A 14,743-nucleotide genomic window follows, 5' to 3' on the forward strand; every position below is an offset into this window, starting at 1 on the left:
AGGTAATGAAATGACATCAAGAGTCCCCCTCCTTCTAAAAATAAACCAGGCTAAGTTTGGATAACTTGATTGAGGTGAAAGTGACCATATCAAAATTGGAATAAACATACCTCTGTGACCAACTGACATCTGTGGCTCTGATATGTTCCTGCTTCTTCTCCACTTAGACAATCCTGAAATGGTGGTCCAGATCTTTTTCAATTCTGTGTTGGACTCTGTAAACACCGCCCCTGCAATCTGATGCCTGCTCTCCACAGCTGTTCGTTTTACGTTGTTTTCACTTCTACTTTCTTACTCATTTCTTCTAGGGATTAAGGAGAAAGTAGGTAGAAGAGAGAAATTTAACTTCCCTAGTTTCTGACTAGTTTCCCTAGTTTCATTCCTACTTGGCAATCTCACTACCAGACAGGACTACTTGGTAGCATGAAAGGATGTTCTTACATCATAAATATAATTGCTTCACTGCAATCAGGCTCTTAATACAAACGCAAACATGTTGGTGCCTTTCAGTGATCTGTACCCAATGGCAGTGCCAAGGAGTGGCTGAAAAATAGTATTGGTGGTGATGGGGGTCATCAACCTTATTATAATTTCTATTAGCAACCTCCTCTCCAATAACTTACTCCCAAGCTATAAAGTTATATCAGCTGAATACAAGTGTCTTTATTATAATTGGTTATTCTTACTGTTTTATAATACATAGTCTAAGATCAGCAGGCTTGCTGTGCAAACACAGCTGTAGGCTCACTCCCCTGGTTCCCCCTCTTCCAGCAAGATGGCTAATCCTCCACCTTATATAGAAATCCTGGCACTGCTCCTGCCTGTATCAGACTGCCCACGTGTGAAAGGTGTCGCATAGACAGTCTTCCTGTTATAAAAACTTGGCAGACCACACTCGGCCATGGTCTTAATGTAAGCAGTCTTCTCTAGAAGACCACACTATGTAGGCCGTGGGTAACACTTTATAGAAATGGATTCGAGAGTAATCTAGTGAGATGTTGGAAAAAGTGGTGACTTGGGGGTAGAAGGGAATAGCCTTTGGTTATTTCCTTTCCTAGTGAAAGGAAAAGCTCTCCAATAATTAAGCTTTTATGAACAAAGGAGTTAATTATTAGCATGGGGATTTGTTCTTACACTAATAGGATTAAAATGTAAGGAAAAAAATGGAGCAGTAAACCAAAGAACTGAACTCAGATATTTTGTAAAAATTTTGAATAAAGGGTCTATTAAATGAAACAGGAGACTAAGATATTATCCAACTGCTTATTCCTTATAAGAAGTTGGAATATTTAGGGAATGAAGAGGAATAAATAAGGCTAAATGTCTTAGCAAAACTTCACTGCTCATTTTAATCTTGTATGTGAAGTTTGTTATATGCTTGCCTTTAAACGAATGACCTTTCAGTGTCAGGGAAGTCAAATATCAAACAGTAAAGCTTTAAGTAACAAGAAAATGCCAAAAGTGAGTTGATCTGGTTTAACTCTAGTAGAATTCTAGAGTAAATTTAGTTTGAATAGAAATTCCTTCTGTTGCTGAAAATCCATTGAACATGTATTCATTTTCTTGAATTAGAAAATTGAGTGAACACAATTAAATCTTGAATATAGACTTGTAGTGCCTCAGGTAGCCATGGTTCAACTGTTGGGCACCTGTGAAAGGGCAATGTGCCAGTTATCATGGCTGCTAGAGGGAAGTAGGACAGAGCCACTGTCCTCAAGGAGAGTGGACAGTACTTGGCAGCAGGTGCCAGACGTGCCTGGTTAGGAGGTCTGAGTTCAGAGAAGCCAAGATGGCTGTGGCCAGGCAGGACTGAGGAGACCCAGAGGTAGAGGGCTGAACAGAATTCTGAACAGAAGAGAAATTCCTGTACGTGTAGTTAATGCCTAAACAAAGGCAAATCAGAGGGTAGGAGCAAGGCATCTCCCAGTGGATGGGGAGCAGGTTGATTGATACAAGAGATTTAGGCAGAGGTGACTGGGAGATAGTGAACAAGGGTAGATTAGATCACAAAGGGAACATTAGATTACAAAGGGAACATTTTCTTGTTTCTCTATGCTATAAAAGTAACATACCAGTTAAACTTAAATACAAGTGAGTGAGTGGAGGGAAAACTTTTCTTTCCTATTTCCATTCCCCACTAGAGATCTTTCACTATCCTTCTGGAAGATTTCAGTGCAAACACAAACATGTAGCCTTAAAACTACTAGCTAAACAAGGCGAAAGGGGATCATATCCTATATTCTATACTACTATTTTTAAAAACTTAAAGTACCTTGAAATTCCTTGGACGTCTTTTAGTCTAAAAAAAGTTCCTTTTAATGGCTACATAGTATTTCTTTAATATAATTCATTTAACCAGTCTTTGATATAAGTATAGCCTACAGTTTGAGACTACTGTCAAAAATGGGAAAAAGAAGAACTTTGGTGAACACGTCCTTATCTATTTCCTTACTCTTGAGTCTGTAAGATTGGAGTCGGATTTGCTGGGTTAAGGTTAGCTAACTTTTTGATATTACCAAATTGCTCTCCAGAAAAGATCATACTGAACTATACTCTAATAATAGATTAAAGGTGTGTGTTTCTCTACCCTTTTGCCAACACTGGCAAACATTGAAGAGTGTGAAACCCAAACAGGTAAGTAAAAAATGGTACCTGTTGTTTTAATTTGCATTTAATCGTGTGAGGCTGATTTTTTTCAGGGACTTCCTGCTCTTAGTCTTTGCTAATTTTTCCATTGGGTTGTCTTTTTATTACTGATCTGTATGAGCTCTCTGAATACTAAAGCTACAAATAATTTGTCCAGGCTTGTCATTTGTCTGTTTTCTAGTAGTATTTTTCATGAAGTTTAAAACCTATGTAACCATAAACTCATGTATTTTTGGATTATTTTTATGGCTTTATTTTTATATTTAGATCTTTGCTTCATCTGGAAATGTATTTTGGGGCAAGGAGTAAGGGGGAATCCATCCATTGCTGTTGTATGCTCACTGACCCCCTGTAACACCTCCACTTCCCTCACATCATCACCACGCTGCCTTCTTGCTATCCTCGCTGCCACTCTCTGGGCCTTCATGTTCCTCCTGGGTCATGTGTTAAACTCCTAACTCCTGTCCTCTCATCTCTTAGGATCCCTAAATCTGCTCTCATATGCTGCTAGGATGTTCTTTCGCAAGTGTGGATTTGACAAAAGCTATGGAGCTGCGAAGGGGCAGCATTAATAAAGTTCAGGCTTCTTACCTTAGCTGACAAGTCCCACTGTGATCTGGCTGTATTCTTGCTCTTCTTTCACTTTTTGCTCTAGCCACACTTGAGAATTTGCAGCCCAGTGTCAAGTCTAGCTTGTCAAGTTATATGAAGGCATCAGAAACACTTCGAAGGTTTGCAAGGGTTAAATTATACCATCCATGGGTTCTTCTTGCAAAAGTATCACCAGATTACTTTCCCAGTTGCCAGAGGAGGAAGAGGAGAGAAAGCATAATAATGCAAGAGAAAACAGAGGATCGAGCACAGATGTTATAAGACCAGTAAGTAGGCTATTTAAATAAGCTGTCCACTGGGTTAAATCTAGTATCCAACCATGTCCCACTTTTAAAATAATAAAATGTTAATAAAAATCAAGGCAAAATTTATCAAAGGGGATAAAGTGAGTCCTCTTATTTTGAGAAGGTTGTATAATAAAAGTGGTCATGAATCTTCATCAAATGGGTTCAAAACAAAACATGAACTGGCTAAAATGCATAGAGAAACTGACAAACCTGAAAGGAGTAGGAACACTAATTACCTCTCAGTCTATGAAGTGGACAAAAAAAGATATACACAGCAGAGTAATAGAATTTTGGCCAAAAGGTAAGCTTAAACTTTAAAAAATTGAAAAGGCTGTTGTGTAACAAGAAAACTAGAAATTCAAGATTAAAAACCCAACTATTTAGAAGTCAAAAATTGTTTAAATTCCTTAGACATGATAAAAAATCATGATGCTAACACTACATAAATTGTATACAGTATTTACTGCAAAGCCATTCTTTGGAACTAACACCAACCCTCCCCAAACTCTTCCAAAAGATTTAAGAGGAACCCTTCCAAACTCAGTTCAAGACATTATCCTGATACCAAACCAGACAAGGCCACTACAAGAAGAAAATTACAAGCCAATACCCCTGATTAATATAGATGCAAAAATCCACAATATATTAGCAAACTGAAATCAGTAATTCATTAAGAGGATCACACACTATGATCAAGTGGGATTTATTCTAGGGGTGCAAGGATGGTTCAACATTTGCAAACCAATCAATGTGATACACCATACTAACAAAATGAATGATAAAATCATCTCATTAGATGTAGAAAAGCATTTGACAAAATTCAATATCCATTCATGATAAAAACTCAGATTAGAAAGACAACCTACCTCATTGCCTGTGTAATAAAGGCTATATATGACAAGCCCACAGCTAACATCTTACTCAATGGTGACAAGCTTAAAGTATGAAAATCTATCATAAGTTGCTTATAAGTCTGAGAGAATAATTCTATTTAGAAATGAGGGGTTATGTAACTAAGAATATGCTTTAAAAACTTTAAAAAACAGGTTAAAGAAAAAGATGGACAGGAATGAAGCAAGCATTAGAAAACCTGGATCAGCTAGTAACCATTAGAAAAAGTAAAATTAATGTTGGGAGAGCAGTGGAGGGGAAGGGGCTGGACCCAGTCAATTTACTAGGCATTCTTTCAAACTTCTAAGTAACCACTAGTTTTCATGTTGTGTAAGTAATTCAAGAGCATGGAAGAACCTGAAAAGCTATACAGTTAATTAGATGAAGCTGTCTGTCCCTGATAACAAAGCCTGATAAAGCTGTTAATTATAGACTACCCTCAATTATGAGTAGTCATAAAAATCCTAAATATCAAAAAACCTACTTCAGTAGGCTACAAGTACTGTTTTCATCATCCAAGGAGCTTTACTTCAAGAATACAAAAATAGGTTACATTAAAATTTGAGTACTGATTCCAAGAGTATGGTAAATAGATTGTAATGATATCTTGGTGTAGCATACTAAGATATAACGTGTATTAACATTTCACACATTGGGGGAAATATGAAGCAGTTATTGTAAGAATCCACAGGAATTACCCAGCACTGGGGCCAAAGTCAGGGTTTTGTCCTCCCTATTTTCCCCTAAATATTCTGGGGAGAGCAGGAAGAACCACCCCTAGGCACATAGTCACTTAGGTGTGGGGTCAGAATTCAGATTACCTGTGTGGTCCTCAAAAAACCCAAGGCAATTATGTAAGATGTCACTAAGGAGGTAGCCTTCTAGCACCTAGCAGAAACAAGTGCATGTTTGGATACTTTTATCCAGGCTTCAAAGAATTCCCACAAATGTTCCTAAGAGCATGTGTTCACTGAAAGTAAAAGAAAGTCACCATGAGCCAGATTCAGCTTAAAACAACTGGTCAAATAGGGCAGATTCCAGAGTTATCAGATACAGAATATACAAGTGTGTTAGAAAAATAAGAGTACTGAGGGGGCTTCCCTGGTGGCACAGTGGTTGAGAATCTGCCTGCTAGTGCAGGGGACATGGGTTCGAGCCCTGGTCTGGGAGGATCCCACATGCCACGGAGCAACTAGGCCTGTGAGCCACAACTACTGAGCCTGCGCGTCTGGAGCCTGTGCTCCACAGCAAGAGAGGCCGCGATAGTGAGAGGCCTGCGCACCGTGATGAAGAGTGGCCCCCACTTCCCACAACTAGAGATAGCCTGGCACAGAAACGAAGACCCAACACAGCAAAAATCAATAAGTTAATAAACTCCTAAAAAAAATACTGAAAGTTTGACAAAGGGGCAAGAAACTTTCAGAATTAACTAGGCAGATTGGAAAAGGAACCAAATATAACTTGTAGGAAAAAGAGATGAGGTAATGGAATCCCAAGTCCAGTACACTCACATCAAACAGATTTGGCACAGCTGAAAATGAGTTAACCCAAAGAAAGGTCTGAAGAAACTACATGGAATACAACACAGACAGGTGGGAAGTATGAATGAGAGTGTAAGACATGGAAGAATAAGAAGGTATAATATGCCATTCATTGAAATTCCTGGGGGTAAGAGGCAATGGGGTAGGTGTACTATTAGAGAAGTTAACAGCTGAGACGTTTCTAGAGCATATGCATCCTATCAGTCTTCAGATTCAGGAAGCCTAATGGATCCCAAATAGGAAAAATGAAATTAAACCCCCATCTAGACACAGCATAGGCAAGAGTGCACATACTCAAATACCATAATAAAGGCAGCCACACAGAAAAGTGTTACCTACAAGGTAACAGCAACTAGACTGACCGTTGATTTGCCTGTGGCAGTATTGAAAGGCAGATAAATGTCGGTGTCAAACTAGAATTCTTTTCCCAATAATTACCTCTCAGCAAATTGACAGATGAGGGCAAAATAAAGTTTGTTTTTTTTTTAATTCAGTGAAGCTATATGTTGGGCTGCACCTTACAGGCCTGCAAGCCTTGTAGTTGCCCAGCCTCAAAACTGAAGAAAGAACCTAGAAACATCAACAGTTTAGTGGACAGAGGGATCTTCCTAGTCCGAAGAAAGGTCCTGGAGCGACACCTCACCGTGCTCAGCAACAACCTTCTCTACTCGGGGTAGAAGGCTACCACTTATAGGGGAAATTGATGTCAGGTTGGCTCATGAGTTACCAGGGAAACTAGCGGCTAGGGCAGGGGGCAAGCACAAAGGCGGTAACTGATGAAGCCCTATAACTAGGAGGATTGGATAGTCATGTGAGTGAAGCAGGGACTGATCAAGCAAGAGGACAGACATCTTGAGTGGCCTGACCATACCCTCTACCCTTACATACCCTGCACGACCCTTACAATCTTGGTCCACCCCTCTTGCGCAGTGTCCCTGGGGTCAGGTATGTCGAGGGGCACTGCAACCAGATACCACAAATGCAGTACAGACAGCAGCAGCTAAAGAGTAGCAAGAGAAAGCAGGGCGCTTAGCAGGTCCATTTACCATGGAAGCCCAGAGGAGGAGGACAACAGCATCTCACCGTAGACTCAGCAATCAGACTCATTTTGCAGCGAGCCCACTGTTGCCACCCAGCCCTGGAACAGATTCCCTCCCCTCAGGCAAGGGACAAAATATATAAGATGTTTAGCAGGCACAATACAGGGGAGGTCATGACCATTAAGCAAAACATAAGCAGTAATAGCATCCTGAGATAACGCGGGTTTTGTCCTGGCCTGCAGGACCACATCGCCTGTCCACCCTCAGTCCCCACAGCCATGCCTAGTATTGGAGAGGTGGTGTAACAACCGACCACAGGGTTAATATAACGCCGCCTTTCTCCAGTAGGGGCCCAGATTGATTACCTCAGCAGTCTTCGGTGGGGCTGGGTAGGAGACAGGTGAAATCGCTAAGTCCCTTTCTAATCCTATTTCCCAATGGGGTGGCAAACCCAAACCACCTGGGACTTACTGTCAGTTCCAGGGCCATTTTATAATGTGTTCCCCTTGGGGTTAGATCCTATGATAAGGGCAAAAACAAGTTATTGTCCTTCTGTGGTCAACAGCTGAACTCAGATGGTGTTGACGAGTTACCTCTGGGTGAACATGACGTAGACACTGGTTATAGTTATAGTTTGTAGGGCTTGAGTTAGCCTCCTGGCCCATGCATTGAGAGCTGGTTTCCCATCTCAGTTGTTAAGTAGTCCATTCAGCCTTTCAATTAGCCGGCAGCAGTGAGGTTGTAGGGCAGGTGAAAATGCCAGTGTGTCATTTCTGTCAGCCCATTCCTGAACTTCGTAGCTGGCAAAGTGGATTCCTTGGTCACTGTCGATGTCCACGAGGGTCCTGTATGTCACAAGCAGCTGTTCTAGACCCCAAATCATGGTTTTGTGCATTGCTCGACTCGGGAAGGCCTTTTGTAGCGTCTTCCACCTACTGTAATGCACGGTAGACTGCGTATGGCTGTTGTTCCATGACACTATATGGTTGCTCCGCCCCCTTCCACAGCTGGGACCAGGAGCCCATGGGTACTCGTATTAGTTTGCCGTTGCCACAGACCCCAACCAAATCCTCCCAGGTAACTGGCCACGTCCAATTCACAAGCCTGCCCCTGAGTTAGTATCCCTAAAACCTGTGTCTGTAATTGTTTAGGGATGGTGAGTTGGGGTATGCTTACATATTCTAGATATTCCAGGTCCTTGAGTTTTGTCTGTGTTCACCAGCCAGCCCAGTGCAGTCAGATGAGCTATGAGTGCGGGGCTGGTACTTTTTTTTTTTTTTTTTTTTTTTTTTGCGGTACGCGGGCGTCTCACTGTTGTGCCCTCTCCCGTTGCGGAGCACACGCTCCGGACGCGCAGGCTCAGCGGCCATGGCTCACAGGCCCAGCCGCTCCGCGGCATGTGGGATCTTCCCAGACCGGGGCACGAACCCGTGTTCTCTGCATCGGCAGGCGGACTCTCAACCACTGCGCCACCACATAAGCCCGGGGCTGCTACTTTTAAATTGGAAAGAGACTGTGAGAATAACAGGCTATCATCAGTATAATGGAAGAAGAAGGCATCTCTCATGGCAGTCAGCTGCCACAGGGCCCCACATGGCTAGTGGACAGCCACCTCGCGATTCCCGCCCCCCCCCCAACTTTCCGTTCCTCACCAGTATTTCCCGACATCTCTGCATTCACGGGAGTTTCCTCGGCCTCCTGGCTGGCTCAGCAATTATTGGGCTGCGCCTAGAAGGCCTGCAAGCCTTATGATTGATAGCCCAGCCTCAAGACTGAAGAGCGAGCCCCGAAACAGTGACAGAGACATCAGCGGTTTAGTGGAGAAAAGGATCTTACTAGTCCAAAGCCAGGTCCTGGAGCAACACCTCACCGTGCGCGGCAACAACCTTCACTACCCGGGGGAGAAGGAGGCTACCATTTATAGGGGGAATTGACATCAGGTTGGTTCATCAGTTACCAGGGAAACCAGCGGCTGGGGCAGGGGGCAAGCATGGAGGCAGTTACTGATTAAGCCCTATAATGAAGAGGATTGGATAGTCATGTGAGTAAAGCAGGGACTCATCAAGCAGGAGATGTAGAGAGAGCAAGACAGCAGCCATCTTGAATGGCCTTCATACACTATGTGATTATCTTTAATGCTGAGAAGACAGAAATCCGACACCTATTCTTTACTTGAAAAAGAAAAACAAACTAGGAATAAGAAATGATAAACTCTGAGCATAAGGGCCCTGTTCGCCACATAATCATATACACAGTAGGCACTCAATAACGAATGACACTCGTCCGGCACAGTCGCCAGCAACAGGCAGCCACCCGGGCTGGCAGTGAAATGTTAGAGGCATTCCTGTTAGGGTAGGCAGCCCCCCTGTGACTGACTTCATTGGCTGTCGCAGGTATAAAGAAGCAAGTCATCAGTTCTGTCTGAGTGGCACAGTGGGGGAAAGAGCCATAACATACCTCATAGGTAAGCTGATCCTTAAATTGAGTCCAAATTCATGACTAAAAGGCCAAATTTTAAAGAAAAGACCCTTCACGTGAATTGCAATCCTCAAATGTGTAATTCTGTAGCCATTTTACAGCCAGAGTAAAAGATGTTGAAAGGGGAAATTCATCACTTGACAGATTGTGTTATGAGCTAAGATCAGGGGCTTTTATTTGGAGGGGGTGGTTAATCCTACTGAGTGCTTATGTAGACCTATATTATAAAGAGATGTCTGAAGAGGTCTGTTTAGCTCTCATCTAATTATCCTAATAGGTTTAGTTGGTACATAGTTGATATTTGTCTGCTATTAATTAACAAATAGTCTTTATTTTTAACTTGCGCTTTAAGCTCTTATTAAACAATATGATTAATTAGAACACGTGAGATGTGACCTAAAATTGATGACATGGGAGCTTGAAAATTACTCACCTCTAATTGTTTTTCCTAAGTGAATGTTACACTTAATTCTCTCTGTCTTTGGGGACTTACGGAAGTACCACTGTGTCATGGTTGGTGGTCTCCTTTAGACCTTCCCTCTTCTCATTTCCTTGTAGTTTTTGTATCTTTCTATCCTCCTCCTATAAGCATTTATCTCCTGCCCAGACCCTACAATTACTTCAATAAAGCAATTATTCTTTAGACTTATGGGGAAGCCTTGCCAATTTCACTTCAAACAATTTATAATTAACTAAAACAATTCTTTCTTTTCTAGGATTGTAGAAATCTATAGTAGAAGATTACAAGGTAAACTTTGAAACTACTTTATTTACAGAAAAACATTTTTTATTAAGGAAAAAGTATTTTTTGTTCTTATTACAAGTGTAATACATATGGCTTATAAAAATCAAGGGAATTCCCTGGCGGTCCAGTGGTTAGGACCCGGTGCATTCGCTGCGGTGGCCAGGGTTCAATACCTGTTCAGGGAACTAAGATTCCCCCAAGCCGTGTGGTGTGACCAAAAAAAAAAAGAAAACTTTATAGGAATATAAAACAGAAAGTCTGCTGTGTTTCAAGCCTCCAGAACAAATCATTGTATTTGCACATTCCTTCACATTTTATTGCATATACCAACATTTAAAAAATCAATCTACTTTTATTATAGTATTTGAAAATTGGTGTCACCTTCTTTTTCCCCTACTTTTTCACTTACCAAATCTTAAACATTTTTTCACATACATGTAACCATCTCATTCATTTTGCTGGCTGTTCAGCATTCCATTGTACAGCTACGCTGTGGCTTGATTTAACCAGTTCCTGCTCTGATATTTGGGGATTTTGTCGGTTTTCAAATAGAGGCAGTGCTGAACACTTAATGTTTTCAAAGATGTTGTTTATTCAGCACAGGAACTACGTTATTTAGGTTAAATCGTTGATTTTCAACATTGCTCTAAGTACAATTCAATAATTGGGCTGTAGCTCCTTTGTTAACCCTGCTTCAAGCTACTTATTCATTTACTTTACTCTGCCTCCACGGGGGTGCTTGTTATCAATATCTGGTCAGTCTTTCTGCACACCTAAAGAGACAGTCGTCATTCTGATCTGTTCCCTCCAGTGGTGCTGGTGGGCACTGGGGGTTCCTTAGTTCCCCTTGGCACCTGTACTGCAGGTGAGGGGACTGAACAGGGGCATCCTGTGGCCCAGACAGCAGAGCAAGCAAACTGGTAAAAGGTGGTGCGTCTTGGCTCTTAAACCTCACCAAAGTCTTGCTTTTTAAGATTTCAAATATTCTAGAGACAACAAAAGCTTCCAGGTCTCTGTTCGTGTCAGACTCTTAAACTGAGCTCCTTGTCACATCCACAGTTCAAGAGCGCCTTACGAAACAAATTGCTGTAGCAATCACAGAGGCCTTGCGACCTGCTGGAGTGGGGGTAGTGGTTGAAGCGACGTAAGTCCGTGTTTGCCTTTAATAATGTCCCAGTGGTGTTTTGGGCTGGAGGTGTAGAGAGTCATAGACTTAGGTGTAGTGAATTTGCACAACAGTGCAAATCAGTCTTCTCTTGATTTCTTCTTTAGCTCTTTGTTGCTAAGAGCAGAGTTTTCCCGATATTTTGCGACACATTTGAAAAATAAAGAGTTGTACTTAAGAATAGGTACAAAGGGCAACTGAAGACACTTCTTTAAGTTAGAATGAATTAGGAGAATTGCGAACATCTGTGGGCAGTTTTCACCCATTCTTTTGTCATGGCGTGAACTGTGCACTGTGGGTGCCGTCCAGCTTCACCCACTGTGGTCACTGTTCTCTGGATTCTGCCTGGTGAGACCACCGTGCCTCAGTATTTCTCGGAACACCTAAGCTAGCTTAGTGCTGTCTCGGTCCTGAAGATGGATCAAGTGAGAATCCTGAATTTCTTTTTATCTAGAAGTTGTGTATCTCTGTAGACACTTTGTATTAGTTTCACCCAGGAAGAAAATCCTATTTTTCCCCCTCCGACTGGATGCCTTAAGGACTCAACCACTGATAAGAATAAGAGCTGTAAGTCTTAGGAACTTAAAAAAAAAAAAAGTTTTAGACCAAATTTGTCTAAGAAGCGACATTTTGATATACTTGGTAACTGTGAACTCAGTTGAATCAGATTTAATCTTTCGGGCTGCTTTTATTTTAAAAACCAAACCAGCAACTGTCTACTCCTTGAAGCCACATTTGTTGCCTTGTTTTGTAGACACATGTGTATGGTAATGCGAGGGGTACAGAAAATGAACAGCAGAACCGTGACCAGCACGATGCTGGGGGTGTTCCGCGAGGACCCGAAGACCCGGGAAGAGTTTCTGACTCTCATTAAGAGCTGAACCTCAGCATGTGCCACATGGTTTACAGATTGTGCAGCTAGTAGCATCATTTGGTCTTAATTGTTTGTACATTCCATTGCCAGTTGTTGCTTATCCCTTGTCACTAATTGTATTTAATAATTATTTAAAGCAAGTCAAATAAAGGTAATTAATAAAGGGGTAATTAATCTACTTTCTTCTTGCCACCTTTTAGTGGCAACATTCAAGCAAACTGCCAATAGTGTAAGTTACTTGCATAAAACCACTGCCTTTCAGGTAACCTGAGGGTGCTGGGAAGGGAGAAGAATTCATGTGTTTTGTTCAGAGTATGGTAATTTGATTCAGAAGCACAGGTGTGTTGGGAATGGGAGAAAACTATGACCAATATATTTATTTTATCCTCCCCAAACAAAAATGGCATAGTGCTTAAAATAATTTATGTACACTGTGCAGCATTGCTCTGCAAATTCAAAGTCCAACAGCTCCATTTTAATCATGTTTATTTAACTGCCAGTGATACTTTATTTTTTATATATTTATTTTTTAACTATCCAGTTGTAACATATGTCACCAAGGGAAGGTGGTGGAATATCTATGTTTTTTAATTTCACTGTGAGTTAAAAAAGCAATTTCTACCTTCTATTCTTTTTAAAATTCAAGTACAGGGAATTAGTTCCTGGAGTTGTTTACGAGTGTATTCTCATGTCAATATACAGGGATTTAGACATTTAACTCTCTGTGCCTTGATGAGAATATCACACCATTTAGAGTGTAGATACCTTTGCCTTTTTTTTAAAAGCCATTATTTTATAAGACTTAGTACTGACCTTGCAAATAACTAGCTCTCACAGTTCTACCTTTACACGTTTCTTGGGAGCTTACTTTGTGAGTTCCTTGTAGATGCCTCAAAACTTTTTTTTTTTAACTTATCAAATATTTTTCTAAGTATTTACAGAAACTTTTGAAAGTGTCCATCATTTTCAGGTCTGCAGAACCATAGCTTCCGTGAATATGAGAGAATGCAGAATTGCACTGTGGACTGCTTTGAACTATGTCCCATGTCTAATGAAAGCTGTATTGTTGGTGTCTGTAAAAATGCACCGTCATTCTCTGGAGTGATTGGAAGCTACTGGAAGCCAGTGTTCTGGTTTCCCTTGTGGTCCACGTGGATCTTGTCTTCTGTGTAACTGTTCAAGTGGGATAGGTCTTTTAGTGCAGGAAGCTGCTGCCTTATTAATGATTATCTTAAAATTTCCTCCACTGGGGCAGTGTGGGCCAAATTAAAACAAACAAATGAAAAAAAACCCAACTCTCTGCAAAAACAAACACAGTTATTCCATGGAGAAGTCTCTTATTTGGTTGACACTGTGCTCTTCAAATTTATCCTGTTACCAACAAGGATTAACTACAATGCTTGCTGTAACTCTGGTAGCCCTGTCTCTGCCACTCTGCTGCCATTTGGCTTATGCTAGGGCCAGATGGCAGGTTTTTTGTTTGTTTGTTTGTTTTAATTCTAAATCTTCCCTACTTCTAGTTCCTATATATATATATTTTTCACTTGGAGTTTCTAAAGTAGAGTGGTGGTTGATTCTGAGTTCCTTTTAAAATCTAACCTGATATAAACATTATCCTGCTTAACATTTAGAGATAGAATTAAACATTCAGCTCACATTTGGTATTTTAAAGTTTTTACACCTGTGACTTGGAGGACCAAAGAAATTGTTAGCTGTTAATTCATCTTTCTGAGATCAATTGTATTCCTTTTTAATGACTGTTTATTCTAACATTCCTTAGAAGTGTTCTCATAAAGGTCTACAGTATCCACAGTATTGGTCTAGAGTATTGATAAATGCAAAGTAATTACCTTGTCTGTTTTACTCTGGTCTGTAGTACTTCAAAATTACTTTTTCATATCCGTGGGCTTGAACTCATTTGGGGGATTTTTAAGAATTCGATGCATTTAAATACACTGTTCAGTTTAATTGTTCAAATTGTATGTATATTGTTCCTGAAGTTGGTTTTATTCAAATTATTAAAGTGTTATGGCTGTTCTTGTGAAAGTAGTTTCTTTTTGAACCACTGCTATAGATAAATCAATAAATTCAATTATTTTTACTGCATTCTGTTTTAGCAAAGATACCCTTCGTAAGGGCTTCTCTCAGCCATCAAGCTATTAGAATATAAATCCCAGACATAAATTTACCCCAGGCTCTCTGTTTCCCTTTGGTATTCAGTTTGGGTATTACTGTCCTCGCCCTATTGCAGTTATGGGAAGGACAGATCTGGGTTAAGAGTAAGGAATCTGAATGGCCCACATGTCCTTGTTCTAAGCCTAACTTTGCATAACTGCAGCTACTGAGAACTCCACTGCTTTCTGTGTGGGAGCAGCTGAGGAGGGAAGAGCTGGCTGGGGCAGGGAGCTGGGCAATGCAGGGAGTGGAAGAGTTTCCCTCCCTTTTATAGGGAAGAGCCTGCCTG

The 14,743-nt window shown here is 41.0% G+C and overlaps 1 protein-coding gene across 1 annotated transcript in view; it reads left to right on the plus strand.

Moving 5' to 3' along the window:
• GCH1 (GTP cyclohydrolase 1) overlaps positions 1-14,342 on the plus strand; it is a 53,098-nt gene extending 38,756 nt beyond the window's left edge. Inside the window, exons 4-6 of the mRNA XM_082647076.1 lie at positions 10,212-10,243; positions 11,300-11,384; positions 12,160-14,342. Of these exons, the coding sequence (XP_082503202.1) occupies positions 10,212-10,243; positions 11,300-11,384; positions 12,160-12,286 (244 nt within the window). The 3' untranslated portion in view covers positions 12,287-14,342. The remainder of the gene's footprint in view (positions 1-10,211; positions 10,244-11,299; positions 11,385-12,159) is intronic.
• The last annotated feature ends 401 nt before the right edge of the window (positions 14,343-14,743 follow it).

This window comes from Grampus griseus, assembly GCF_964374135.1.
Source record: "Grampus griseus genome assembly, chromosome: 2".
NCBI lineage: Eukaryota > Metazoa > Chordata > Mammalia > Artiodactyla > Delphinidae > Grampus > Grampus griseus.